Source organism: Vitis riparia, chromosome 9, assembly GCF_004353265.1.
Source record: "Vitis riparia cultivar Riparia Gloire de Montpellier isolate 1030 chromosome 9, EGFV_Vit.rip_1.0, whole genome shotgun sequence".
Classification (NCBI taxonomy): domain Eukaryota; kingdom Viridiplantae; phylum Streptophyta; class Magnoliopsida; order Vitales; family Vitaceae; genus Vitis; species Vitis riparia.
Window position 1 is genome coordinate 8,755,718 of NC_048439.1, and position 27,807 is coordinate 8,783,524.

General features: G+C 34.1%; 1 protein-coding gene across 4 annotated transcripts in view; it reads left to right on the plus strand.

Annotated features, from left to right (window-relative positions):
- The first annotated feature begins 2,370 nt into the window (after positions 1–2,370).
- Positions 2,371–27,807, plus strand: part of LOC117921952 (WD repeat-containing protein 55-like) — a 45,317-nt gene continuing 19,880 nt past the window's right edge. Inside the window, exons 1-15 of one of the 4 annotated variants that reach the window (XM_034839894.1) lie at positions 2,379–2,768; positions 2,859–2,891; positions 2,989–3,056; positions 3,204–3,291; positions 3,460–3,532; positions 11,667–11,773; positions 15,841–15,883; positions 16,018–16,074; positions 18,944–19,020; positions 19,189–19,237; positions 19,329–19,375; positions 19,491–19,564; positions 19,691–19,746; positions 20,706–20,808; positions 20,999–21,349. In XM_034839894.1, the coding sequence (XP_034695785.1) occupies positions 2,674–2,768; positions 2,859–2,891; positions 2,989–3,056; positions 3,204–3,291; positions 3,460–3,532; positions 11,667–11,773; positions 15,841–15,883; positions 16,018–16,074; positions 18,944–19,020; positions 19,189–19,237; positions 19,329–19,375; positions 19,491–19,564; positions 19,691–19,746; positions 20,706–20,808; positions 20,999–21,069 (1,041 nt within the window). In that variant the 5' untranslated portion in view covers positions 2,379–2,673 and the 3' untranslated portion in view covers positions 21,070–21,349. Of the gene's footprint in view, positions 2,769–2,858; positions 2,892–2,988; positions 3,057–3,203; positions 3,292–3,459; positions 3,533–11,666; positions 11,774–15,840; positions 15,884–16,017; positions 16,075–18,943; positions 19,021–19,188; positions 19,238–19,328; positions 19,376–19,490; positions 19,591–19,690; positions 19,817–20,705; positions 20,809–20,998; positions 21,350–27,807 lie in introns of those variants that run through there. The other 3 variants (XR_004652419.1, XM_034839895.1, XM_034839896.1) reach the window with 3 other exon arrangements.

The following is a 27,807-nucleotide window of genomic DNA, read 5'->3' on the forward strand; positions in this document are numbered from 1 at the left end:
GAATCTAAAAATTAAATTGTTCCAACTACTATATTATTTGCAAAATGCACAGGACATGAGAGTTTTGACTTTTGAAAGATCAAATTTGAAGACAAATTTTATGTTTTATAAAGAAGGCATTGAAGCAAGGAATTTGTATTTTTTTTTTATTTTTTTTATTAAGCCATTGGAAGAAGAACCTTAAATGACTCCGAGCGTTAAGGTTTTGCTTCCTATTTTTCGTAATGTAATTATAATTTTTGTAACTAAAGTTTTTATGTCAAATAATATTTCATTATTCAATGATTAATAAGTTTTTTATTTTAGATCTTCTTTATTTTTAATTTTTACTTTTACATATGAGTTTGTTATTAGTCAAATTGACATAACTTAGTTATATTTCTTATTAATTCATTTTTATCTAAGAAGTTTTTTTTTTTTTATCTTAAACCATGTTTTTGTTTTAAAATGTAATTTTCTGTCTTAAAACATTGTTTACAATAAAGAAAATCTAAAAGGGGATATGAAAAATGTAAGTGAGGTACGAATATTAAAAAAAATGAAAAAATATAAAAGAGTACGAAGAATGTAACAAATGATATGAATAATGTGAGAGAATATATAAAAAAATATAAGAAAAGATACAAAGCATATAACAAAAGATATGAAGAATATAATAAAAGACAAAAAAAATGAGAAAATGTGAGAAGAGTACGAAAAATATGAGGTGTTTGAACTCTTAGGGTATGTTTGATTATTGGAAAGTATTAAAGAAATAAAAAAATATTAAAAAAATGATTTTATTATATTTGGTTTCAAGATGAAAAATATGAAAAAATAAATAAATATAATTAAAATTAGTTAAAAATTTATATGTTTTTAAATTATTTTATCTTTATATAGAAGAAGAAAAATAAATTAAATAAGTTTGAAATAACATATAAAATAATTTAATGACTTTAAATCTATTTTTATTTCCTTATACTTTTTCTCTCTATTTTGTTCCCTTACATTTTCGCTCTTAATTTTTAGGAACCAAACATGGCTTATATTATTTGTACATTTTCACACTTTTTATTTTTATTTTATTTTATTTATATATATCCTTTGGTATTCTTTACACATCTTCTTACATTTTTTGTACCATTTTTACCTTTTTTTATTTTATTATATATATATATATATTTCTTATTTGAATTATCATATTATTTGACATTTTGCTTTGAATAATTATAAGCATCTATGAATTTCTATACAAAAGATTGGTATCACCATGAGAGCAGACAATCTTTCAAGTTGAATTATTTTGTGGTGATGCTTTAGATTCAATTATCATACTTATGATTATATAGATTCAATTATCATACTTATGATTATATATTATGCAATTTATATTTATAGTGCGTTTGATACCGATTTTAGAAAATGTCTTTAGACTTTCTAACACTTGAATGATAACAAATTTCAAGTATTATAAAAGCTATAAACGCTTCTTAAAATCATTATTGAATGGGATCTTAGTCATTTAATGTAAAATTTTTATCATCATTTCTTAAAAACAATTATAGGCCAAATTAACCTAAAACTAAATGAATTAAACTAAACTAGATGAAACCAATATTAAGTATATTTGATTTTAGTTAACAAATAAATTAGGTCTAATTAATTTCAATTTATTAAGATCGATTCATTTGATTCCGATCTTGGAATATTTAAAAACCTGCTAAAACTAAACCGTGTCAATCTCTAATTTATGCTAACCTTAAGCCGACGTTAAATTTAAGCCTATTCCAAGATCAAATATTTACATCCTTACTCAATATCGAGTCATGTCAAGACAAGTCAAAACTCGATTCAGGCTAATTTTAAGAAATGTAATCTCCCAAATGGAGAATAACTTTTATTGAAGCATCACGACGATTCTCATTTATTTGTGATAAACTTATATGTTAATTTAACATAATAGCATATTAAAAATATTAACATATTTTCTAAAAAAGTTAAAGAAAAGAATAATATTTTTATTTTACTTTATTTTATTTGTGTAGATATTAATAATTATTTATGGAATCGTTGAAAGAAAGACTAAAAATACATTTTAATAATTATTATTAATTAGTAAAATATAAATAATTTTAATTCAAATTATATTTTAATTATTTATATTCAACAATTTTTGGTTAATTCTAAATCTCACCCAATTTTGGTAAGACCAAGATGACATCATTCTAAAATATAACATTTAAATAAGAATTAAATTTTAAAATAATATTAATTCAAAAAAAATAAAAATAAAAATCCAAACGAGCCGTACAATTTAATGCTATTGCAATTCCGTGATTCGAAGGGGGCTGGCTCATAAGTCATAACACAAGATTTCCATTTAAAACCCCCTTAAAACCCTAGCTACAGAGTCCACCGGCAGCGCCTGCGTCGAAACCTGCCCAATACCTCCAGGTCGGGTTAAAGGCTCGCTGGATCAGAGTCTAAACCATCTGGCAAGTTGGTTTTCTGTGGGACGTAACGGTGGAGAGTCTAGAGCTGGTGAAGCGCTTTGTTCTCTGCCCTGGGTGTCTTTAGGGGAGGAGAAACTCAGTTTCGAACTGGTCGCCGGAAGTAAACCCTCTGCGGGTCGGTTGGCCGAGACCAAGAGAGAACGCTCAGACCGGTTATCTGAATTGGAATATATCTCCAATGGAGATTAATTTGGGAAAACTTCCATTCGATATTGATTTCCATCCTTCCAACACGCTCGTTGCTGCAGGTCTGATTAATGGAGACCTGCACTTGTAAGTTGTGATGTCGATAATCATTTTGCTCTTTGTTAGAAAAAAAAAAAAAGGAATGGTCTATTATCATATTGATCTCTTTTGTTACAGGTATCGTTATGGTGCCAATTCCTTACCACAAAGGTACATATGATAAAACCCGTTATTTGAAAGTTTATTGTCCAGCATGTTGGGTGAAATATTAAAAATTTTATTTTGTTTTTGTTTTCGATCATATTAGGCTATTGGAGGTTCACGCCCATGGCGACGAATCTTGTAGAGCTGTTCGTTTTATCAACGAGGGACATGGTAATATATCACATGGTTCATTTGTTTTGTTTTATTTTAATTTTTTTTTTTCGTTTTTATTGCTCTTTACAGTCTTGGCGCCATGTGAATTTATGTTGGATATCTTGCCTCTTAGTTGATTCTCATGGTTAATATGTGCGTGTTTAGCAATTGTGACCGGTTCTCCAGACCTCTCAATTCTTGCCACAGATGTGGAAACTGGATCAGCTATTGCTCGGCTTGAACATTCTCATGGGTGGGTTTTGATGCGGAATCATGTTACTTCCATGTGCCATTGAATGATTATATGCAAGCCTTAGTGCTATTATATGTTATGTAGCTCTGTAATTGAAGTTTTAGTCGTTCAGTTGTGTTGGCTATTGTCATTACTTGAAAATTGATGTGGTATAATATTCTCTTGCAGGGCTGCCATTAACCGATTGATCAACTTGACTGAAACAACCATTGCCTCAGGAGATGATGAAGGATGTATTAAGGTGCCTTCTCACTCTCTTTTTTTTTTTTGGTTTTTGTTTCTGTTACATTATTTCAATTGTCATGCTTTTTGGTGGTTAACATATTTAGTGTGCAAAAAGATATAGAAAGTGTCTGAATTTAATTTTTCTTTCCCATTGAGAATGTTTTCTCACAACATCATGGTGGTGGAGTTTCCACAAAACTTCAGAAGAGAATTGAGGAGCCTGGAAATTTTTGAGAGAAGTGAGGAGGTGGTCTCGGGTAAGGACTGTCTCAGTTTGGATCTACCAGGGGAGGAGGTCCATTCAGATTGTCTTTATGCAAGTTGGCTTCCTTTAGTAGTTTTGTGGGAATGGCATGGGGGTGATTTGAGAAGTGGAAATTCTCCTTTTAGATTTGAGAATTTGTGGCTTAAAGTAGAAGGGTTCAAAGGCTTAGTGAGGAATTGGTGGATGGGTTATAACTTTAGAGGCTCTCATAGTCATATCCTGGTAGTGAAGTTAAAGGCCCTCAGACAGGACCTAAAAAAATTGGAACAAAGAGGTTTTCAGAAATGTCACCACTAGAAAAGGGGTGGCGTTAAAGCAAATCAGATTTGGGGACTCCAAAGAGAAGGAAACGGCTCTATCTGTTGATGGGTTAGAAGCTAGAAGGGTAGCTGTGGATGTATGTAGCAAAGTTTTTATAGGCGAAAGTGTAAGACGAAGCGTTTAGTGCTTATGAGGCGAGGCATAAGCCTCAAGGCGTTGAGGTGTAAGCCTTTTAGGACTTTAATTTTCATAATTAATAAATATTTTAATTAATTTTAAATCTATAAAATAAAATTAAATCAATAATAAGTTTCATAATAAATTCATTTTTCATAAAAAACCATATTAATAATTCTATAATGTAAATTAAAAAATAATAATAATTGCAGTACATAATTTATTTTATTTGAAAAAAATAATTAAATCGTAAAATTGAATATAGAAAAAAAATATACTATAAAATAGGACAAGAAAATAATATTAATTAATAAAGTAAGTGACCTGTATTTCTATTTTTATTATAATATTTTTATAAATTTGATGATGATTTCATGGAATGGAAAAACTTTCTTTCAATAAATTTAATTATAAAAAAGGGAAAAAATGGAAATTCAACCATTGGAAATAGTAAATAGGAAATAATGCTTTAGAATTTTAGATGCATTAAAAGGGCATATGGTAGGGGGCTAATGTTGGTTTGGCTTTTTCCACACAAATAAAAAAAAGGAAGAAGACATAAAACAAAGAAACGAGAGAGATGAAGAGGTGGAGAAATAGAACTAGAGAGAAAATGAGATATATGAGCGGAGAAGCTAGAGAAATGTGAGAAAAGCAAAGACAAAATCTACAACCCAAGAAACACAAAAGTGGCGACCCCGATGAGAGAAAAAGCAAACTGAAACAATGAGATTCTTCTCGTCTCTCTCAATCTATTTCTATTTGATTTTTATTTTTTTGGGCACTTCAGCAACTCCGTTGAGGCTTGCACCTCACCCAGAAGGTGTGAAAAGCGCACTTGAGGCGCTTCTCAACCACACATTAACCCCTAAGGCATGTGCATTTTAGGGTTGACACTTTTTTTCTTACGCCTCAATGCGTTTGGCAACCACCTCGCCCTGAAGTGCGCCTTGACGAGTGCTCGAAGAACGCCTTTAAAAACTTTGGTATGTAGCAGGTAGGTTGTATTGGAAGAGACGATGTGAAGATGGAAATCAAGGATAAAAATATTAGCTTCTTCCATTAAATGGCCAATGAATAGAGACAAAGACATTTCTTAGCTAAACTAAGGGTAAATGGTGTTTGGTTTTCTAAAGAGGATGACATAAATAAATGAGAGGGTGACTAGAGAGCTTTTCAAAGTCTCATTTTCGAAGTAAGGGATTAGAGATCTGGTATTAGTGGAATGAGTTTTGAAGCATCGGGGAATGAGGGAACTATGAGTATGGGGACTTTATTCACTAAGAGGAAGTTTAGGTTGCTTTATGGCCAATGAACATAGGCAAAGAAATTTCTTAGCCAAAATAGGGTAAATGGTGTTTGGTTTTCTAAAGAGGCTGACATAAATAAAGGAGAGGGTGACTAGAGAGCTTTTCAAAGTCTCCTGTTTGAGGTAAGGGATTAGAGATTTGGTATCAGTAGATTGATCTTTGAAGCATCAAGGAATGAGGAAACTACAAGTATGGAGGCTTTATTCACTAAGGAGGAAGTTTAGGTCACTTTATTAGATTCATGAGGGGATAAAGCCCTAGGGTCAAATGACTTCACCATGACATTTTGACAGTTTTGCTTGGGAGATGATTGAGTTTTTTAGGGAGCCTTTTTATTTATTTTTTATTTTTTTATAATAGATTCTTCAAAAAAAGTCTAGATGTCACTTTCTTAGTTTTGATCTTGAAGAAATGTGGAGTAGACGACTTAAAAGATTTCAAACCAATTGGCTTAGTTAGGGGGGCTAAATAAGCTATTGGTGAAACCTATGGCTGACAAATTGAAAAAGGTGAGGGGAAAAGTGGTATCATACTACCAACACTCCTTGATGGAGTGTAGACAAATCCTAAATGCAGTTCTCATAGGCAATGAGGCCATAGATTAAAAGTGGTGTTATTTGCAAAACGACATTGAAGAGGCAGATGATCATGTCAATTGGGTTTTTTTTTTTATGGTGGTCTTAGAGAAAATGAGTTTGAGACAAAAGTGGATTAGATGGATCAAATGGTGCATTTGTTCAACAAAATTTTCAATTTTAGTTATCAAGACCTTGTTTAGATTCTTTCAAAGTTCTAGGGGTTCGAACAGTGGGACCCTTTTTCTCCTTATTTATTCATACTAATCGTGGAAGTGCTTAGTTGGATTCTGTGGAAGGCTAGGCAGGGGGTCTTCATCTATGGACTGGTTGGATATCTTGGTGTATTTCCACAACAACTTTTTCGGTGTTAATCAATGGTACCCCAGAGGGTTTCTTCAATAGTTCAAGGGGTTTGCGTTAGGGAGATCCTCTTTCTCCTTATCTTTTTGTGATTGGGATGGAGGCCTTTAGTAGGCTTATTCATAGGGTTGTGAGAAGGGGTTTCCTTTCAGGATGCAGGATAAAAGGTAGAAGAGGTGACGGGGCGTTGGTTTCTCATTTGCTGTTCGCTGATGATACTCTAGTTTTCTGTGATTCATCCCAAGATCAGATGGCTTATTTAAGCTGGCTGTTGATGTGGTTTGAAGCCTTATCAGGTTTGAGAATCAATTTGGATAAGAGCGAAATCTTGCCGGTTGGGAGAGTAGAGAATTTGGAGTTGTTGGCTCTTAAGGTTGGTTGTAAAGTGGGTAGGCTGCCAACTTCTTACTTAGGGATCCCTTTGGGGGCAAATCATAAGTCCGTAGCCGTTTGGGATGGAGTGGAAGAAAGGTTCCGGAAAAGGCTTGCCAAGTGGAAAAGGCAATTCATCTCTAAAGGCGGGAGAATGACCCTTATTCGGAGTACCTTGTCAAGTATGCCTATATATTTGATGTCGTTACTTCGAATTCCTAGAGCGGTTAGTTTAAGATTGGAAAAAATTCAAAGGGATTTTTTATGGGGAGGAGGAGCTTTGGAGAAAAAGCCTTATCTAGTAAATTGGGATACCGTGTGTTTGGATAAGAGTAAGGGTGGTTTGGGAGTTAGACGTTTGTCTACTCTCAATAGGGCCCTTCTTTGTAAATGGAATTGGCGCTTTGCGAATGAAAGGGATAAACTATGGGGGCGTGTCATTAGTAGGAAGTTCGGGGAGGAAGAAGGGGGATGGTACTCTAAAGAGGTCAGGGAGGGCTTTGGAGTTGGTTTTTGGAAGGATATAAGGAAGGAAGGTGCTCTTTTGCAAAACAAGGTGGGCTTCTCTGTGGGGAATGGTAGAAGGGTGAAATTTTGGAAAGATAATTGGTGTGGGAACTCCACTCTCTGTAATTCATTCCCTTCTTTGTATGCCTTTGCATCTTATAAAGAGGCTTGGATAGAGGAGATGTGGGATCATTCTGGAGGTGAAGGGGTTTGGAGTCCCAGATTCTCTAGGCCCTTTAATGACTGGGAGGTGGAAGAGGTGGAGAGATTACTTGTAATAATTCGGGGGAGGAGGCTTAATCCTCTTGCGGAAGATTGTTTGTTGTGGAAAGAGACAAAGGATGAGATTTTCTCAGTTAAATCTCTTTATAGCATTTTAGATTCAAGAAGAGGTGTTCAATTCCCTATCAACATTATATGGAATCCTTGTGTGCCTACTAAAGTGGATTTCTTTGCTTGGAAAGCTTTTTGGGGTAAGGTGTTAACTTTGGATCAACTCAAAAAGAGGGGTTGGTGTTTAGCCAACAGATGCTTTCTTTGCTGTGAGGAAGAAGAATCTATTGATCATATTCTTATTCAATGCTCCAAGGCTAGAGTGTTATGGGAATTATTATTTGCTCTTTTTGGTGTTTCTTGGGTCTTGCCTTATTCGGTTAGAGATACCCTTAGTGGGTGGAGTGGCTTTAATATGGGCAAGAAGCGCAGAAAGGTGTGGAAGGAAAGAAATGGGATTGCCTTTGACAATGAGGAGCTATCGATGAATAGGTTGAAAATTTCTTTTGTTTGTAATCTTTGGGTGTGGTCTAAACCAGTTGTAAATGAAGGTCCTCTCTCTTTACTCGGTTTTTTTGATTGGCTAGGTGCTAGGTGAGGACTGGTATTGTATTTCTGCTTCTTTTTGTGCCCTAGGGCGTCTCTTGTATACTCCCTGTATGCTTTTGGGCCTGTTTTTGGGGCTCCTTGCTAATATATGCTTCTTTGTGTGTTTGCCAATAAAAAAAAAGACAGGGGGTCTTCATCTTGAGCTTCACGGTGGGAGGTAGAGGAAGTGAGGGATTTGAAAGGATCCATCTCTTGTTTGTTGAAGATACTTGAATCTTCTGTGACACTGGTCAAGAATTTTTGGAGTATTTGAGTTTGTCTTTTATGCGGTTTGAGGTAGTATCCAGATTCAAAAATAATTTGGAGAAAAGTGAGTTTATTTCAGTTGGAGCAGTTGAAAATGTGGAGGCTTTTACTTCTACATTGGGATGTAGGGTAGGGCATTTTCCTACTACATATGTAGGTTGCCTTTGGGAGCTACTTTCAAAGTAGTGAGGGTGTGAGTAAGGTGGAAGAATGGTTCCAATAAAACCACTTGGTGTCAAGCTTACCAATCTACTGCATGTCACTGTTTGTCATCTCAAAAGAGTTGAGTCTAAGATTTGAGTGGATTCAATGGAACTTCCTCTAGGGTGGGGTCGCATTAGTGAAAAAGCTTCATCTATTTCAACAAAAAGAATAGAGGCCATGGTGTTAATGTCCTCTCTACTCTAAACAAGGCGCTTCTTGGTAAGTAGAGCTAGAGATACACATTTGAGGGGGAATCCCTATGAAAAAGTGTTAGCATAAGAGCTTTAGGAAGGAGAAGGGGGATGGTGTTCAAAGGTTGTGATGGATGGTTATGAGATGGGCGTGTGGAAGGCTATTAGAGATTTGTGAGAGTCCTTCATGAGCAGATCTCATTTCATACTAAGCAAGGGAAGAAAGGTCAAATTTTGAAAAGATAGATGGTGTGGTGATTAAGCATTGGAAGAGTCTTTCTCAACTTATTTCTTTATATCTAGTGATAAAGACTCATGGGTGGTAAATAGGAGAGGAAGGTTGATGGAGTCCCTACTTGTCTAGACAATTTCATGATTAGGAGACCGAAAAGTGACAACATTTTTATAGAATTTGCATGAGTGCCCAATGAGTGGAGAGGAAGTTGAGAAAATGGGGTGGAAGGAGTCTTAAGAGTGGTAAGTTCTCAGTTAAATCCTTCTACCACACATTAGCCTAAGAAAATAGCGGGTCTTTCTCTTCAAGCACAGTTTGGAATTCATGGGTACTTGTGAAGGTGGGAGTCCTTGCATGGGTGACAACATGAGCTTGGATTTTAATGATTGATCAACTTAAAGGGAGGGGATGGACAATGCCGAATTGATGCCATTTGTGCAAACTTGAGGAAGAATTTATTGATCATTTGCTTCTTTATAGCCCTAAAGAAGTATTTTATGACAACTTGTTTTCTTTTTGTTTGGTGTAGTTTGAGTAATGCACTCTACAGTAACATGAAATTTATTGAGTTAGAATAAATCTTTGGTGGGAAAGAAATAAAAAAACTTGTTGCTTGGAGGGTCACCTCTTTGTGTTTGTTCAAACACCGTGGAAGGAAAGAAACAAGAGGTCTTTTGAAGATTTAGAACAATTAGAATAAAAAATTAAATCTTCTTTTATGAGTATTTTTTTGAAATGGCTCAAAGTATACATAGATGACCATTCTTTGTTTATGATAAGCTTTGTTGATTGACTTAGCTCAAATTAGGAGTTAAGAGCTTGTTTTTTGTTTTCTCTTCTCCTCAAGTGTGCCTTTTTGGGCGTCAATTGTATTTTTTTGTGCCATTTCCTTAGGTGCCATTATATGTGTGTGTATGTATACTTAAAAACTTTTCTTTTATATTTTAAATGAAAATTGAAAATTTTAATTACTAAATATTAATATTTTAAAAGGCTTTTAAAAGCTTATGCCTTGAGGTGTGACTCTTTGAATTAGCCTTGAGGCTATAACATCAGTTTGGGTAATTGAGGCTCAAGCCTCATCCTATTCTAGTTTACATCCTTGAGGCTTAAGGTTCTAGCCTCATCCTATTCTAGTTTACATCCTCGAGGCTTAAGCCTCAAATATTCAAAAGGTTTTAATGGGTTCGAGGTTATTCTATACTTTTAGTGTATATTTTATAAGAGGCTTAAGCCTCAATATAATTGAATGAGTTTTAATGAGCTCTATGATTTTGTAGATTTTTGGTATAGGTTTTATAAGTTTTCTCATGGATCTAGGCTTAGGTTAAACCTTTTATAAAATGGCTTAGTTAAGTTAGAATTAACCTTTTAAATGTAGGGGTAAAAGGGAGATTAAGAGGAAGAAATAGGATAATTGGTGGTTGCTTTAGTAGCTAAGCTCATATATAATTATTGTCTTATTATTATTGATTGAGAAGGAAAAATATCACTTCAATTGATGGATGAAAAAGAATGGGTAGACAGCTATGCACTGATGGGGAGGATAGTGCAGGAGGATCCTACAAGTGATAATGATGGTAGTGTGGAAGACCATTGAATGAAGTTGTGGGAAAATTGAATTTTAGAAGAGAGAAAGAGGAACTCAATTAGAAACTATTCAAAATGATGAACAATTACTTTTGTTATTATAAATTTTAAAGTTTTCTTATTATTTAATTTTTATGTGATTATATTAGGTTTTTTTTTCTTTTTTTTGTTTTGTTTTGTTTTGTTTTTTTTTGAGAATTTATCATTATTTATTTATTTGTTTAAGTTGAAGCTTGTACCTCATTCCACCTCGAGGCTTATGCCTCCCCTTATTTGGGTAAAACACCTCAGGACTATTTTTAACCTTTTAAAACATTACTAAATATGCTAACAAATGTGCTAAATATGTAGTATTCAACATTTCATTGTGTAATATTAAACAATCCACAAGATGGGTTTCGAGAAAAAGGAAACTCTATTAAGCTTTTAGATGAAAAAATAAAATTTCATCTAGTCAACAAGGGAAAAAAAATCAAGATTGTTTGCTAGAGGGCTATGATATAAGTTCTATTTTATTTTATTTTTTTAAGTTACATGTTTTGCATGGACAAAACCTGTTGCACTCATCTTGTGGCTGGCATTTCAATGAAATCATAGATATACTCTGCAAATATCCACAGCTTTTTGGAACCAATACCGCAACTTGTGATTAATCATAGTAATAACACAACCAATACTTATTATGTAACTTTGCTAATTCAAAAATAAAGGATGGTATTCTTACTGCTTTATATCTGAAGATGCCTCCTTTCATGGAATTAAAGTGAAATAGAAGTATACTGCTTTTATCCTATAGTTTTTAAAGTTTATGAGTTGCATCGTTACTACTAGCTTGTAATGTGTGCTTATGTAGTTCCTGTTAGCATTGGTAATCACTAGATTCATCTATGGTTTTTAGAGAATAATTTGTTCTGTTCTGAATGAAGACAAGAAAGTTCAGTATATGTTTTTCTCACTTTTTCCTAAATGCAGGTATGGGATACCCGACAACAATCTTGCTGCAACTCCTTCGACTCTCATGAAGAATATATTTCAGATATGACTTTTGCATCTGATTCCATGAAACTTTTGGGAGTGAGGTAGTCAATACTGGACTCTTATTAACATTTCTTCCCAGTGAGTTCATGATCTGGAATTGTGATGGAAACAATCCATAATTTAAGCCTTATTACAACTTCTAACCACTAATTCTGAATATATTCAAAATGTATCAATACTTATTTTAAAAAAATGTGGAAAAATTATAATTGTACATATTTTATCTTACCTGGGCTTAGAAGATTCATTTTACCATTACATTACTGCAGACATTTTGGATAAATGTAGCAAAATAGGGGTTACTCCCAAAAATGGTGAGCAGCACTCTTGAAACTTACAAAATGCGAAATGATTGAGCTGTTTGTACTAGCCCTGGGATTCCTGACTGATTCTGTTAACACCTAAAATGTTTAAACAAAAAAACCTTCATCTTATATGATTCATTTAGGATGTATCATCAACTTGTTCATGAGTTCAAGTCAAGGAACTATTTGGATTGTAGAGACAAAACGGCTTGCTAGTTTATGTGGTTGGTTATGAGGAGTTTTCATTGGAGCCCTTGTTTTATGAGGAGTTCATATGTTTCGGAGTTGGATATGGGGTTTTTTTGTGTGTGTTACAAGAAAGGGGGTGGGGGGGATTGGTTTTTTCTTGGTTAAGTTATTTTACAACATGCTAAGTCTAGGTTTTTCTTGCTTGTTCCTAGTTAAGGAGATATGGATTCCAAGGTCTCCTTGGAAAGTTAGTTTCTTTGTTTGAGAGGTAGCTTAGGGTGGAAATTCTTTTGATTGATTAGCTTCAAAAGATAGGGCAGGCTCTTAGTTGGTGTTGGTTGTGCAAGGTCGGGAAGGAGCTGGCAAACCACATTCTTAGCATTGTGGGAGGGCTAGACAACATGGTAAATTGTGTATGCTTGTTTCTGAAAGAGCCCCTGCTTGGCTAGTGTGGAGTTTGGAGTTAAGAGATGAATGAGCGTTGCAGCCGGCCCATTTATGCTTGTTTATTGTATTTGAAAAAAAGATGAATTCTAGAGTTGTTTATGTCTTAAAATATGGTACATGGAGATTAAAATTTTCTTTCTTAAGTTTTTATCTGCTTGATGTTGAGCTCTATAGGGTCTAACATGTCTCTCTTGTAGATCTTACTAATATCTTGGGTAAGTGTTAGTTTAGCATAATCTTTTCCTTTGGGTCCAGTTGTTTCTCTACTGCCTAAACACATTACTCACTGATACAGCTAAAGGTCTTAAAACGCCCATCCACAGTAATAAATCATTGGTATCAACTCTTCCCTTTGCCATAAGCCAAGAAAAAGTTTTGGCCTTACGTTGATCTTTTGATATACAAATGAAGTTGGTTGGAGGAGAAGTAAATGGCTGCTGAGATTTGGTGAAACTTGGGAAAAGTAACATGTTTTGGAGGTCAATGATCAAAGTTTGATGGCAAGGAAAGATGGTGATTCATAGAGAGGAGGAGTGCAGTAATTTTGAGAGACCATCAAATTCCTAGTCAAATGCATAATGAAGAGAAAAAAAGTTGAAACTCCAAGATGAAGATGGGGAAGAGTGATTTAGGACATGAGGGGCAGGGGAAATTCTAGACCATACCAACACATAGAAACTAGGGGTTTGGACACACACGGATTGATTTCTGCACTAAAGATGAAAGCAAGTTCTTGTAGCATCTACAATCAAAATTTGAATACGCATTGGGTTATCGCCTGCCATCGACAAGTATATGAGCACCTAATTTGCGTGTTTGCAGCCTAAACATTAGACTGAACCCTGTAAATACTTTTTAACCCTGTGGCTGAGTGCTTCACTTTCCTTAGAAAATCTCTTTGACTGCTTTCCTTGCTTTCCCGAAAGGGCTTTATTTATCTAAGTAATCTAAACAATCCCCAGTCTTGCTTCACCTTTTGCTCTACGGACCTTACCATAACCAATTAAATAAGCTCTCTACCCTTTTCTATCTCCAGATTACGAGAGTCCCAAATCAATTTTCTATCCAGGAGGCCACTTTAACAAGAAGGAATTTTAAATACTAATAGGAAATAGGTTCACACTGATGTGGAACAGAAAAGCAGAAGAAAAATGACAGGACTCTAGGAATCACCCCAGAAACCTCAGGCTTACACCTAGGTTCAGTTTATATCACACAAACAAGAAAATATTGAAAGCTAGAAAGTTTTGTGTTTTCATTCATCGATTCTTTTAGAAAATATATTGATGAGTTTTATGTACTACAACAAAGCTGAGAAATCAGTAATTTGAACTGATAAACAAAAATTAAAAGACTCTTGAAAATGAGAACACTCCACTTTGACTAGATTCATTAGAAGGAAAAAAGAACTTACCATGTACTTGGGTGAATATCCTCAAATTTGGCTCTGGAAAAGAAGATAGTGTCATTTGCAAGCTGAAATTTAGAACTCTCATACACCCTCTACCTATGATATACTTGGGTGCACCAAACACCCCTCTCCAACTTTAAGTGTTAGTTTGCTTAGTACCTCAACCACAATAGTGAAAATAAAAAGTGAAAGCAGGTCTAATACTATTACACAACCCCTTCTCCTAGAATCGTGTTTTGGGTAAGCTCGGGAACTCAAACCTGAGACCTCTCAAATGTGGGTGAGCATCTACCAGTTGAGCTGCCAATGGGGGCTGTCTTTTGGCACATTCATTGACTAGGGTTGCATAACTAATTGAGAACAAATAATTCCTAGTGTCTGTTCTCCATTCATTGACTACTCTTATTGGCAATTCACTATTACTATTGTAAAATTCACAAAAGTCAACAGCTTCTCTGACAATGGACTAAATTCCTGAAGGAAACCTTGTGAAAAACCATCAAGGCTAGGTGCTTTATTCTTTTCCATAGAAAAAAACAGCCTGTCATATTTCTTCATCAGAGAATGGTTTCTCCAGCTATCTAGAATTTACCCGGAATATATATATATATTTTTTAATTTTTTTTTTTTTTATTATTTTTTTTTGTGGGGGGGGGGTTGGTGGGGGTGGGTGGTGTAATGTTCCAGCTACTCAATCCTGCACAACTATCCAATTGGCTTATTATGAAGACGACCAAAGTAACTCATATTTCCTTAGTAAAACTAAAATAATTGTCTACTATTGGCCCATCTACTCTCCAAAGATGTCAGCTACTTTTTGCTCCTTCTGCCATGGGCAATTTTGTGAAAATTTTCTTGAGTTAAAGTCGCCTTTTTTTACCCATTCAGCTCTAGTTCATTTGTCTCAACACACCTCATCCTTTAATAATGTTTCATCCACCCAATTTTTCCAAAAAATACTTTTAAGTTACAGTCACCTTTCCTTATTTAATTCTAGCTTATTTGTCTCCAAAACGCTTCCTCCTTTAACAACTCTCAGTCTCTCTCTCTCTCTCTCTCATTTCAAAATCTTCAGAAGTCATTTTGTTCGAAAATTTGAACTTAGTTTTCACATGTTGTGATTTTATGAACTTACGGTCTTCTTATTCATTGAGACTCTCCACACTCACTTGCAAAATTTTTGATCCAAAATGAAGGAGCTACATATTCTTGAAATAAAATGGAACCAGATCACAAGTAGGATAAAAAACTGAGCTGGCAAGAGCCTCTTGAAGGCTATGAAGGAAAAGGGCTTCCTGAATACTAGAGAAAAAGAATCTATTCATTTTTTTCTCAATTGTTATGCCATATCTTTTACTGTACATAGTATACGTATATCTACATATATATACATACATATGGATACGTGTATGTGTGTTCTAATAAAAGAATTGTGCATAACATATATGCTTCAATGGCTGAGCTTCAAGTAAGAAGAGCGAGTTCCCCCCCACACCCCCACCCCCCCTCCCCTCCCCCCCTCTTCCTTGGTTAGCCTTTAGTCACCTATTGCATACTTTGTGTGTACTTTGGTGTGCCTCCTCTTAGGTGCTTCTAATATATTTTCTTTCTTCCCTATCAAAAAACATATATGATTTTGATGGCTTGTATGTTCTTAGTTTGAGTAGGTTGGGAGATGGCCATTCTTCTTTGTTTGAATTATTTATTGATGACCTCTTGATGTATATCTCTAAAATTTTCTCTTTTCTTTGTTAAGTGGAGATGGGACTCTATCTGTTTGCAATCTTCGAAGAAATAAGGTATAAATATATTTACTTTAAATCTTGGGATTTTGACAGAATTTAGGATAATTTAGCTCATTTGAATGCTTTAGTATTTACCATAATTTTTCCAACTCTTCCTTTACAATCCATTTGCTATATGTTAATGGCAGGTCCAAGTTCAGTCTGAGTTTTCAGAAGATGAGCTACTGTCTGTTGTTATAATGAAGGTAGGCTTTATTTTTGACTTCTAAGCATTGGGTTCTTCTAACGACCCTGGTTGTATCAAAGAATATGTTTGTGTTATATTTTTTTGTCTGGCAACATATGTTGCATGTGAATTCTTTTTTACCAACCAAAAAAATCATATATGTTGCACTTGCTAAAACTTCTCATCAGTAGTTATTTACAATCATCTATGTAATAATTTTGTTAAAATACTTCTTCGGTTTTTTTTCTCTCTTTCTTTCCTTTTCTTTTTTGTGTTGGTGGTAGGGGTTGGGAAAGGAAAGGAAATGAATATTATGACCAATCAAGGTTGACAAAAGAGACAAAAGAAAAGAAAATAAAGTTATACTTGCATTAGATTCCCACTAAAATATTGCATCCATCTCGGTATTCTTTTTGGCCAAGAAAATCTCCTTTGAGGAATTCATTAGAGGATGGTTCTTTATAATAAATTAGTTCTCCAATCTCTCTTAAGCAAACTAGAGTCACCCTTAGCATGAGATAGAAGTGATTAAAACCGAGTAAGTCACCTTAGAAGATTTGTTCTTCTGAAAGATTGGCTCCAAGCTTTCTTGGTCATCTTTTTGACCATTGTAATATAAAGGAGATCAGCATGAACCTGCTAGGCTGGAAAAAGCGACCCTAAGTAGTTCCATATGGATCCCTATAGAAAACTCACACTTTAATACCCATCTGACCTGAATGATCCAATTGTAAGCAGTAGATAGAGTTCTCCCAAAGCATTCGTTCCAAGTCTTTCCCAGTCATCTTGCTGACATCCCTATTTGAAGAGAAGGAGCTCACAGCATGACATGACATCCATTTGCCAGCTACAGCAGAAAGGACAGAATTGGATAGCACCATTGTTATTCCAGCACCAGCCTCAAACTTCCAACTTAGATTACAGTGAGAGGAGCTGTCCTTATTAATCTTAAGAATTCAAAGGTGCAAACTTGGCTATTTGGCCTAAGAAAGGAACATTGCCAACTTAATCCTTGCTCTTGTTTTAGGTGATGTGGCATGAAGGGACACTCAGATTTTCAAGGAAAGTTTAACATCGGTGGCAGAGATTTTGGATAGTAATTTTTTTCGTATCTTCCTAAAAGTTGCGCAGATGGTTTAAACATTAAAGGCAACTCCTTTCATTGTTATCAGCTGAGTTAAGGCAGGGAGGTGAAGCTCTTGCAGATACCTCACTAAATTAGTGAGCTTGTAGACTGGTCTGTTAGGCTAAGGGAAGATACGAGAATGATATACAGATCAATTAACAAGGAAGTGGATTTTTTTGTTGAAAAGGGGAGCCTAGCCTTTAGGGATCATCCTTATCCTCCCTGAAGGTGAGGAGGTGCATTTCATGTGCAGCCCTTTTTTGGTTTTTGTTTCTTTTTTCTTTTTTCTTACATTGATTCACATCTTTTGTGTAGCATTTCTCTTTCTTGGTATTCAATAAATTTCTTTTCTTATTAGAAAAAAGAGGGAACTGAACGACCTCTAATTTTTTTTCCCTTTTTGAAGTGAGCCAAGATAATTTCAATAGAAAAACCTTAGTCTATGTTTGGATCTTAAGAAGTGTAAGGGAAAGTAGAGTAAAATCTTATTGAGCTCAAACATATTTTTTTTATTTTCTTTAACTTTTTCTATCATGTTTTCCATTATACTTCATTTTGCTTTCGATTTTCATGAGAACCAAACAAAAGAATTTGAGATTCTTTCCTGTTTTCCTCAATGTTTTCATAACAAGTTGGTCATTGAATTAGAAAAATTACCGACTCTTGGTTCAATGGTTGGACTGGTGGTTGAACCAGTGACATTATAAATATATAATTTATATATTATTAAAAAAATTAAAATATAGAAATTAAAAATTTTAAACACATGTCATGTCATTAATATTGATAGATTAAATTATAATAAGGATAACAAGAAGATTTATTAAAATTCTAATATTTTTAATTTTATTAAATATATTTAACTTACAATTATTTTTATAAAATAAGATTTTATTATTTAAAGTTATTTAGATTTTAATTGCTATATGTTTTATTATTTTTAAAATTATCACATGTTTTATCTTATTATTTATTATTCTATAATATTGATAAATAAAAAAATATATTTATTTTTAATTTTTCGAAATATATTATATATATATATTTTAAATCCTTTTCTATGAAAAGTAGTGAAGATAGTTTAGTTGTGAAGTTTTTTTTTTCTAAAGATCAAGGTTGACTATGTTGTGCATATTCCCTTTGTTTGCATATTGTTTTTAGCCCTTTAAATGGCCCCTTTGAATCCCACATCGAAAAGGCTGTGACCCAAAGGTCCCAAGCTACCCTATAAAAATGCCATTCAAAGTGCATCAGTCCCAAGCCATTCTATAAAAGATGCCATTCATAAGTGCATCAATCAACCTGGTCAAAGGATTGTGTAAGGGCTTTACATTGGGCCTGATATTTAATGGGCTTTTGGAAGAATAGAAGTTAAAACCATTGGACATTAGGCTTTGAAAAAAAAGGGTAAAAAACAATAGGCATTGTCCTTTGAAATGGCTGTTCTTCTGTTCTGAACTGGCTGAGCGGCTCACCAGTTTAGTGGTTGGGCTGCCGGTCTGACTGGTTCACTGTCAGTTCAACTATACTCTGGCTCAATTAAGTGAATCAAACCAGATCAAGGTCCAGTTGACGGTCTGACAGGTTGAACTGGTCAGTCTGGTCCAGTTTTCAAAACATTGGTTTTTCCCTTTTTACTTCCCTTCATAGTTTCATAGATCCCAATGGAGCCAGAAGGGAAGAGGGATATCAGTTATTATATGTGTTAATTTGTGTGTTTATTATTTTCCAATCTGCTTGGCTGATGATCTTTTATGGTCAGAATGGTCGAAAAGTTATTTGTGGAACACAGAGTGGAGCTCTATTACTGTATTCATGGGGCCATTTCAAGGATTGCAGGTATTCTGCATCAAACATTTTCGATAATTGATTAGTAGTAGAAGGTGTGTCTATCCTTGGTAGGGAAGATATTTTCTGTCAGTAAGGCATATCATTTGTTTTCTTTTTCATAAACCATTAATTTTTTTCTCTGGGTTATGGGCCTGAATATCTTTGTTGGATTTCCAGTGATCGCTTTATTGATCTCTCTCCAAACTCTGTTGATGCTTTATTGAAGGTTAGTGTATTTTGTTATTATTGTTAATATCAGCTGGCTTCCAAATCATTGAATATGCTCCAACGAAAAAGTTCAATGCTTTTTGTATCAGCTTGATGAAGATAGGGTCATTACTGGATCTGAGAATGGACTCATCAGGTGAGAAGTGCTGGAAAGGGGGAGGTTCTCCACATTTTTCACTTTTTCTGATCACAAGTTTCATTTTTCTTGCTTTTCTACTTTAATTGTTGATTTCCTCTCAATTCATGTTTAGCCTGGTAGGCATATTACCGAACAGAATAATCCAGCCAATTGCAGAGCATTCAGAATATCCTGTTGAGCGCCTTGGTATGTTTTGGCTTCTTTTCTTTTGAGTAAGCATCTATGCTTGTGAGAGTTGTGTTTACACTCATCTGAGGTGTTTAGATGATTAGTAGAATTTTCTCTAACTTATAAATTTGTTTGCTCTTGTAGCTTTTTCTTTTGATAGAAAGTATCTTGGCAGTATATCACATGACCAGATGTTGAAGGTACATAACTCTCTGTAATAAATCCATGCAACATTGTCTGTCTGATAGAGAATGCTTGGTAAAACTGCAGGTAGATAATTTGTAGAGTAGATATTGGATTGTATTGTATAAAATGGCCATGGAGATTCTTGAAAATTTTTAAAACTATTTAATCTGGCAGTTTCTTGATTGAAAAAACTTCTTTTAGAGAATCAGGTAGGTTCTACTATTAATCCTCTTCATTAGATGGTTTGCCATTAAAACTATTTTTATCAGGTAGGTTCTTGAGAATGTCTGGGCATCTTGGTGAGATGGTTTGTGTCATCAAGTGATGAACCTCAATTTGTAGCACTCATGACATAGAGATATCCTATTCTATTCTTCGTATCAATCAAAGGTTAGATTCAGGCTGTTGGACTGTGGCTTTAGGTGGTTCAGGGTTGGGGTCAAGCTAGATGCAAGTCTTGAGCCTTAGGGCTCAGTTTGGATGATGGAAAAGGAAAAACAAATGTTAGAAGGAATTCATCACTTGTTTGACCCTGTGGACTGTGGAAACCATAATGGAAAATAAAATGTAATGAAAATTATTTAAAAATTTATTATTAAATTCTTCACTCTTCATATAGGAGAGGAAAAGAAATAAATTCAGGAAGACATGTGAGAAAAAAGTTATTTAAGTTTTAAACCTATTTTTTAATTTTCATCCACCTATTCTTTCCTCCCAATTTTTCCCTCCAGTTTTCTTCCCTTTGTATTTTCTTCAAAATTTTCTAAGATCCAAATGGGGCCTTAATGTTCTAGTCTATGTATAGAAAGCATAAGTCCAAGAGAATTTGCTTTTCAGTTAAACCACGTATTTCTTTCTAATTTTTTATTTGTTTTTCTTTTTAGTGTTCAAATTTTTATGTGTTATATCATGATCAGATATTGCATTTGATCTTCATTCATTAATCTCAACTACCTACATCTTTTCCATGTAGCTATGGGATTTGGATGATCTATTGCAAGGTTCTGGAAGTACTCTTAGGAGTCAAGAAGCCATGGCAGACAGTGATAGCGATGAAATGGATGTGGATGCTAAAGGTATGTCCTGCAGAACTGAATGCCAATTTTGTGGTATCTTCCATATTTATTTGCTTCACATGCCTAGTACAGTTCTCTAAGCAATAAGATGCATGGATTCATCAAACTCCTTGGGCTGTGTCCCAAGCATGAGATGGTCATTTGGGTCTGTGTTGTATTTGATTTTAACATTCCTTCTTAATCTTTGCAGAGACCAAAAGAAAAACAGCGAGTAATGGACAAGCTCTTAACAGCTCTAGTAGCTTTTTTGCCGACTTGTAGCGAAATGATGGAACCAATCCTTTTACAACTTGGTGGTAACTGGTACTGAACATTTCTGAGAGAAAGTCCTCATTCACAATTTCAGAGGCATACCTTGATCCTGTATGTTGGAAGAATGCTTTGGTTACTAGGAATAATTATTGTCGTGGGTGAAGTGTGTTTTTTATACATGTTAAGAGGAACCAAGAGGATTACAAAGTTTCAAAGTTCTGGTTTATTTGTGGGGGTATTTATTATTAACAATTTATTTATTTTTATTCATATTTCCATTTTTATCAAATATTGAAATGTAAACAAATAATCATTCTAATCTTATATTCCTAGATGCATATAAACACAAGGATTGAAATAATTGAATTCATTCATATTTAAGAAGAAATAGGAATGGTAACAAAATATACATTTTCATTCTTTATTCTCAAGTATCAAACATGGGCTTAGGGATAAAAATGGAAATAGGTTGAGAATGAAAGTGAAAATCATCGATCTAGAAAGAAATGAATCTAAATGCTAGTAAGTGTGAAGGAAATTACCAAATTTATTCATATTTAAGAAAAGATAGAAATGATAACAAAATATTCATTTTTATTCTTTTTTCTCACATAGCAAACATGACCTTAGGGTGTGTTTGCCATATGGGAATAGGATGAGAATGAAGGTGAATAATTATCGATATAGAAAGAGATGAATTTTAATGCTAATAAGTGTGAAGGAAATTAATTTCTTACTCTCATTCTCTATTCCAATGTCCCAAGCATGCACTTAAAAATTTTGGATTCATGGTCAATTTTTGTTCTTATTTAAGATTTGGTTATGTAAAAATGACATGAGAGTTACTAAATTTACAAAATGCTATTTCAAGTTATATCTATAAAATTAATTTATTTTCGAATAATGAAATGGATGATTTTGGCATGATTTTTTCTTTTGCATTTTCTAAAAAGGAGATAAAAAAATAATAAAGTTTGAAATATATAAGAAACTCTACCTAATATGGAAAGATTTAATTATAAATAATTTTTAAATGACACTCTTGTCATAATGAAATTAGAAAGTAATAACTATTTTCATTTGAGAGAGAGAATGATTAATTCTCTTTTCTATGTTTTTAAAAACAATTTTTAAAAAAACAACAAATAGTACTATACAATTTTTTAAATAGATTTTTGTTTTTAAAAACAAAAACCATTTTTAACTCAAAAGACAAAGCAGGTTTTGAGTATTTATTTTTTAACTTTATATCAAATACCACTTTAATAAACAAACATTCTTATTCATTTTCATCCTAGTATCCATATATTTGGTCACCAACTCTCCCTTTTGGTCTTTATTTTTTATTTTTTTTATTGCACTAAGAAAAAATTAAAAAGGAATAGGAAAACCGGTTAAGAGCCTGAGACCATTTTGAACTATTGGATGATAGTGTGGCAATGAATAATCAGAGGGTGAGAAAAGAATAAGGGGCAAGATTGCACTACAAGACAAGCACCTAATAGCTTTTGCTTTGGTCATCTTTGAATTTGCTTTATTCATCATCAATAATCCCACCATATTCATCTCTACCAATTATGGCTGACGTACTCCTTTCAATTATCTTGGAGCAGTTGGCTTCGGTGGCTCGACAGCAGATTGAACAAGAAGTAAGACTGGTGGTGGGTGTTAAGAAAGAAGTTCAATACCTCACAAAGGTGCTCCAGACCATTAGAGCCGTTGTTGCAGACGCAGAGAAACGACAAGTGACGGATGAGCGTGTAAAAGTTTGGTTGGAGAGGCTCAAGGACATGGCCTACCAAATGGAGGACGTGGTGGATGAGTGGAGCACTGCTGTTCTCAAATTACAGATTGAGAGAGTTGAAAATGCTGCCATGCCTAAGAAAAAGGTAAGCTTCTGCTGCATTATTCCCTCTCCTTTTCTCTGTTTCAAGCAAGTTGCTTCCCGCCATGACATCGCCCATAAGATTAAGGACATAAAGGAACAACTAGATGACATTGAAAGTGAGAGAACTAGGTTTAATTTTGTCTCTAGTTGGAGTGAGGAACGACCACGCCGACTTATAACTACCTCTGCAATTGATATTTCAGAGGTGTACGGTCGGGATATGGATAAAAAGGCCATATTAAATCATCTATTGGGTAGGAGTTGTCAAGAGAAATCTGTTGGCCTCAACATCATCTCCATAGTTGGGACTGGAGGCATGGGCAAAACAACCCTTGCTCAACTAGCCTACAACCACCGAGAGGTGGAGACCCATTTTGATAAAAGAATATGGGTCTGTGTCTCTGATCCTTTTGACCCAATCAGAGTTTGTAGGGCTATTGTTGAGGCCCTCCAAGACAAGTCTTGTAATCTCCATGATTTGGAAGCTTTACAGCAAAAAATTCAAACATGTATTGGCGGAAAGAAGTTCCTTCTTGTGCTAGATGACGTGTGGACCGAAAACCATCAATTGTGGGAACAACTGAAGAGCACTCTCTCCTGCGGAGCTGTAGGGAGTAGAATTCTAGTGACCACACGTAAAGAGAGTGTTGTTGAGATGATGAGAACTACATACATGCACTCTTTAGGGAAATTGTCTGAGGACAAATCTCGGGCATTATTCTATCAAATAGCTTTTTATGGAAAGAATAGGGAGAAAATGGAAGACTTCCAAGAAATTGGTGAGAAAATAGCAGACAAATGCAAGGGCTTGCCACTAGCTATAAAAACTTTAGGGAATCTCATGCGTTCAAAACATAATAGGGAAGAATGGGAGAATGTTTTGTGTAGTGAAGTATGGAAGCTGGATGTGTTTGGAAGAGATATTTCCCCTGCTTTGTTGTTGAGTTATCATGATCTGCCCCCTGAAATTAAATGCTGCTTCTCATTTTGTGCTGTTTTTCCAAAAGACTCGTTTATTGAGAGAGATGAGCTGATCAAGTTGTGGATGGCACAAAGCTATCTCAAATCTGATGGGAGTAAAGAGATGGAGATGGTTGGGAGAACGTACTTTGAATATTTAGCTGCTCGGTCTTTCTTCCAAGATTTTGAAAAAGATGATGATGGTAATATAATAGTTTGTAAGATGCATGATATAGTGCATGATTTTGCTAAATTTTTGACTCAGAATGAATGCTTTATTGTGGAGTTTGACAACCAACAGATGCAGAGCATTGACTTCTTCGAAAAGATTCGTCATACCACCTTAGTTGTCCAAGAGAGTGCCCCTAATTTCGCCTCCACTTATAACATGAAGAATCTTCACACCCTCTTGGCTAAGGAAGCATTCCATTCAAGAGTTCTTGAAGCCTTAGGGCATTTGACATGTCTTAGGGCATTGGATTTGAGCAGGAATCAGTTGATTGAGGAACTTCCTAAGGAGGTAGGAAAATTGATACATTTAAGATACCTTAATCTATCATTATGTTATAGTTTGAGAGAGTTGCCTGAAACAATTTGTGATTTATATAATTTGCAAACCTTAAATATTAAAAATTGTTCCAATCTTCAGAAACTACCATAGGCAATGGGTAAACTAATTAATTTGAGGCATCTTGAAAATTCTCTTATTCGGTATCTAAAGGGCTTGCCAAAAGGAATTGGAAGATTAAGCTCTCTTCAGACATTGGATGTTTTCATCGTGAGTAGTCATGGCAATGATGAATGCCAAATAGAAGACCTGAGAAACTTGAACAACCTAAGAAGACGTCTTTCCATTCAACGGTTGAATAAAGTGAAAGATGCAGGGGAGGCAGAAAAAACAGAATTGAAGAATAAGGTACACCTCCAACATTTGGAATTGGAATTTGGTATGGAGGAGGGGACCAAGGGTGTGGCTGAAGCTTTACAACCCCATCCAAACTTGAAATCTCTATATATAGACGGTTATGGTGATAGAAAGTGGCCCAATTGGATGATGGGTTCATCATTAGCTCAACTGAAAATACTTTACCTCGACTGTTGCTTAAGATGTCCATGTTTGCCTCCTTTGGGGCAACTGCCTGTCCTTGAGAAGCTGGAGATATTGACAATGCCTAGTGTGAAATACATAGGTAGTGAGTTTTTGGGATCATCATCAACAATATTCCCAAAGCTGAAGGAATTGGATATTTGTGAATTGTTTGAATTGAAGCAATGGGAAATAAAAGAAAACGAAGAGAGGTCAATAATGCCATGTCTCAATGACTTGAGTATGATAGTCTGCTCAAAGCTGGAGGGACTGCCGAACCACGTGCTCCAGAGGACACCATTGCAAAAATTGGACATCGCATGTTCTACTATTCCGGAACGACGCTATCGAAAGGATATTAGAGAGGATCGGCACAAAATATCTCATATCCCAGAAGTCGTATATTCACGGGACTGAATGGTCATCACGCTTCACCTCATGTCGCTTTTGTTACAGGTAATTTGAATTTATCTTAGTTTTCATTTCCATTGCATCCATAATCGCACACATTAATCTATTTCATGAATATTCTTTTTCTGAAGCTTTCCATTTTGCATAACATTATTATCTTGTATCCATAGGTCCATTTTGGCACATCTACATTGTTACTAAAGTGTTTATGCTATAATATCTACACCTTGCAAAATAAGAGAAATAAAAATGAAAACCTTTTGTACAAAAAAACTTGAAACCTTTTCTATTCTAAAAGTGTTTTGTTACATGATCAAATACCTTAAAAAATCTCCAACAACCGTGTAGAAGAGATTTTATGTGATCTTTAGACTCTATATGTACTATATAATGTTATATATTATCAAATTCCATTTTAGGGTACACTTTTCTTGGGCATGGGCCCAGTGTTCCCTCTTTTCTGGTGGAGCTGGGGGTTTTCGGCTTAGAGTAGACTTTTGTTGGGCCATGGGCCTAGTGTTTCCCCTTTTCTGGTGGTATGGGCGCAATGATTGATCAAGTTTCAGGCCCATGGGTATATATATAAATTGTAAAAATAATATTTCAAATATATTAATGAATGAGAAATGAAAAACATGATCTAAATGTTAACTAATTAATATTTTAATAGCCTAACCTATTAGATTATTTGCACAAAATATTGCAAAGAAAATTTCAAAACTTATCAATAAAAACCATCTTGATTCTTGTCTCAAAATTATATCCAAAGGCATCATTTATTATTATTATTATTTGTCATTTTTACTTGCAAGCTTTGATCTTTATTTCTGTCTTAACTTTCCTTTTCTCTTTTCCATCTTAATTTTATTGTTTTTCGTTTCAGAAAAGCAAGTTCAAATAAAGAGGAGAAAATTCCTAACACCTATGTATTGTGAAGTTGTCTATGAATCAATTTCAAATTGGTGATTTGTAAATTCTTTTTCTCTTTTTCTTTTCCCCTTTTATTGGTTTGCCTATATATGTAAGAATGTGTAAACTTCAACGTTATTGTTTGGATTTATTTCCTACAACATAAATGGTTTACGAATGATGGGAACTTGCATGCATGCATGCATGATGTTTCTTCTGATTTGTTGTAAGGACATATCTATTGTTAACCTAATGGATGAAGTGGGATGTTCTTGAAATTTCAATGCAAAGGTTTCAAATGCTTGGTTGTGATTCGAACAAAATATTCTCTTTGAGAGGGCTCTGTCTAATAAATGTGAGGCATTATCAACTAACTTAAGGTCCATTTGACAATGTTTTATGAAACTTATTTTTTAAAACTGTTTTTTATTCTTTAACTTAAAAACAATTTTTAAAAACAAGTTTTGGAAAACATGATCAAATGGATCCATGTTTTCCTTTCGTTTTTAAAAACTGGTGAAAACAACTCTTATTTGTTCTCTAAAAATTGTTATCTATTTCACTTTGTTTTTAAAAATTGTTTTAAGAGAATAACGATAAAACAATGTTAGAATATTTTAAAAATAGTTTTTTCTTTTTTAAAAACAAAAAATTGTTTTTAAATCAAACGACCAAATAGGTTCTTAGTGTTTGTTTGGATACACTTTTTAGTTTTATAAAATGCTTTTTGTTTTTTATTTATAAAATTAGAAAATAGTAGTTTCTTTATATAAGATATAAGAACTCTGGTAATTTAAAAATAATTTAATAAATTGAAATGTTAAAGAAAATTTACTATCTCAAAATTTAAAATTTTTTAAAATGAATTTAAAAAATATAAAGTAAATTTATACATAAGGATGTTTTTGGTAAAAATGCAAAGATGCATTAAACCTTATGAAAATTTTTTTTTATGGAGTTAATTAATTAATTAGAACCTAATACAACTAAATAATCAATTAAGACTCAAGTGAACTAGTTTAGGTGACCAAAGTACAATTTAGGATTAAGCCACTTAAACCTAACAAAAAACCCTATAAATGCACCTTAAGGGATAGGGTTTTAGACTTCTTTCTATCATCTTCCAAAGAGCCTTCAAAGAGAAAAACCCTACTTAGCTTCGAAAGAGAAAAGTTCACCATATTCTCATGCTTATACCCTTGAAAGAGAACGAATGGAAGAATATCGGGTAAACAACTTCTACAATGGTCTTTGATATCTTCATTGGATTAGAAACGATTCAAAAACATTCAAATTGAATGTATGATTACTATATTCTCTATATCTAATTATTATAATGGTTTTTTGATGTTACATATTCTATTACATTAGATTTAGAGAAGCCTAGATAGATAACATACACCCTATATGATCTAGGGCTAATGAACGGAGTGATATGAAGTTCTTCGCAATTACAAATTCTACAAAATCTTATTAAAATCGTTGATGAAAT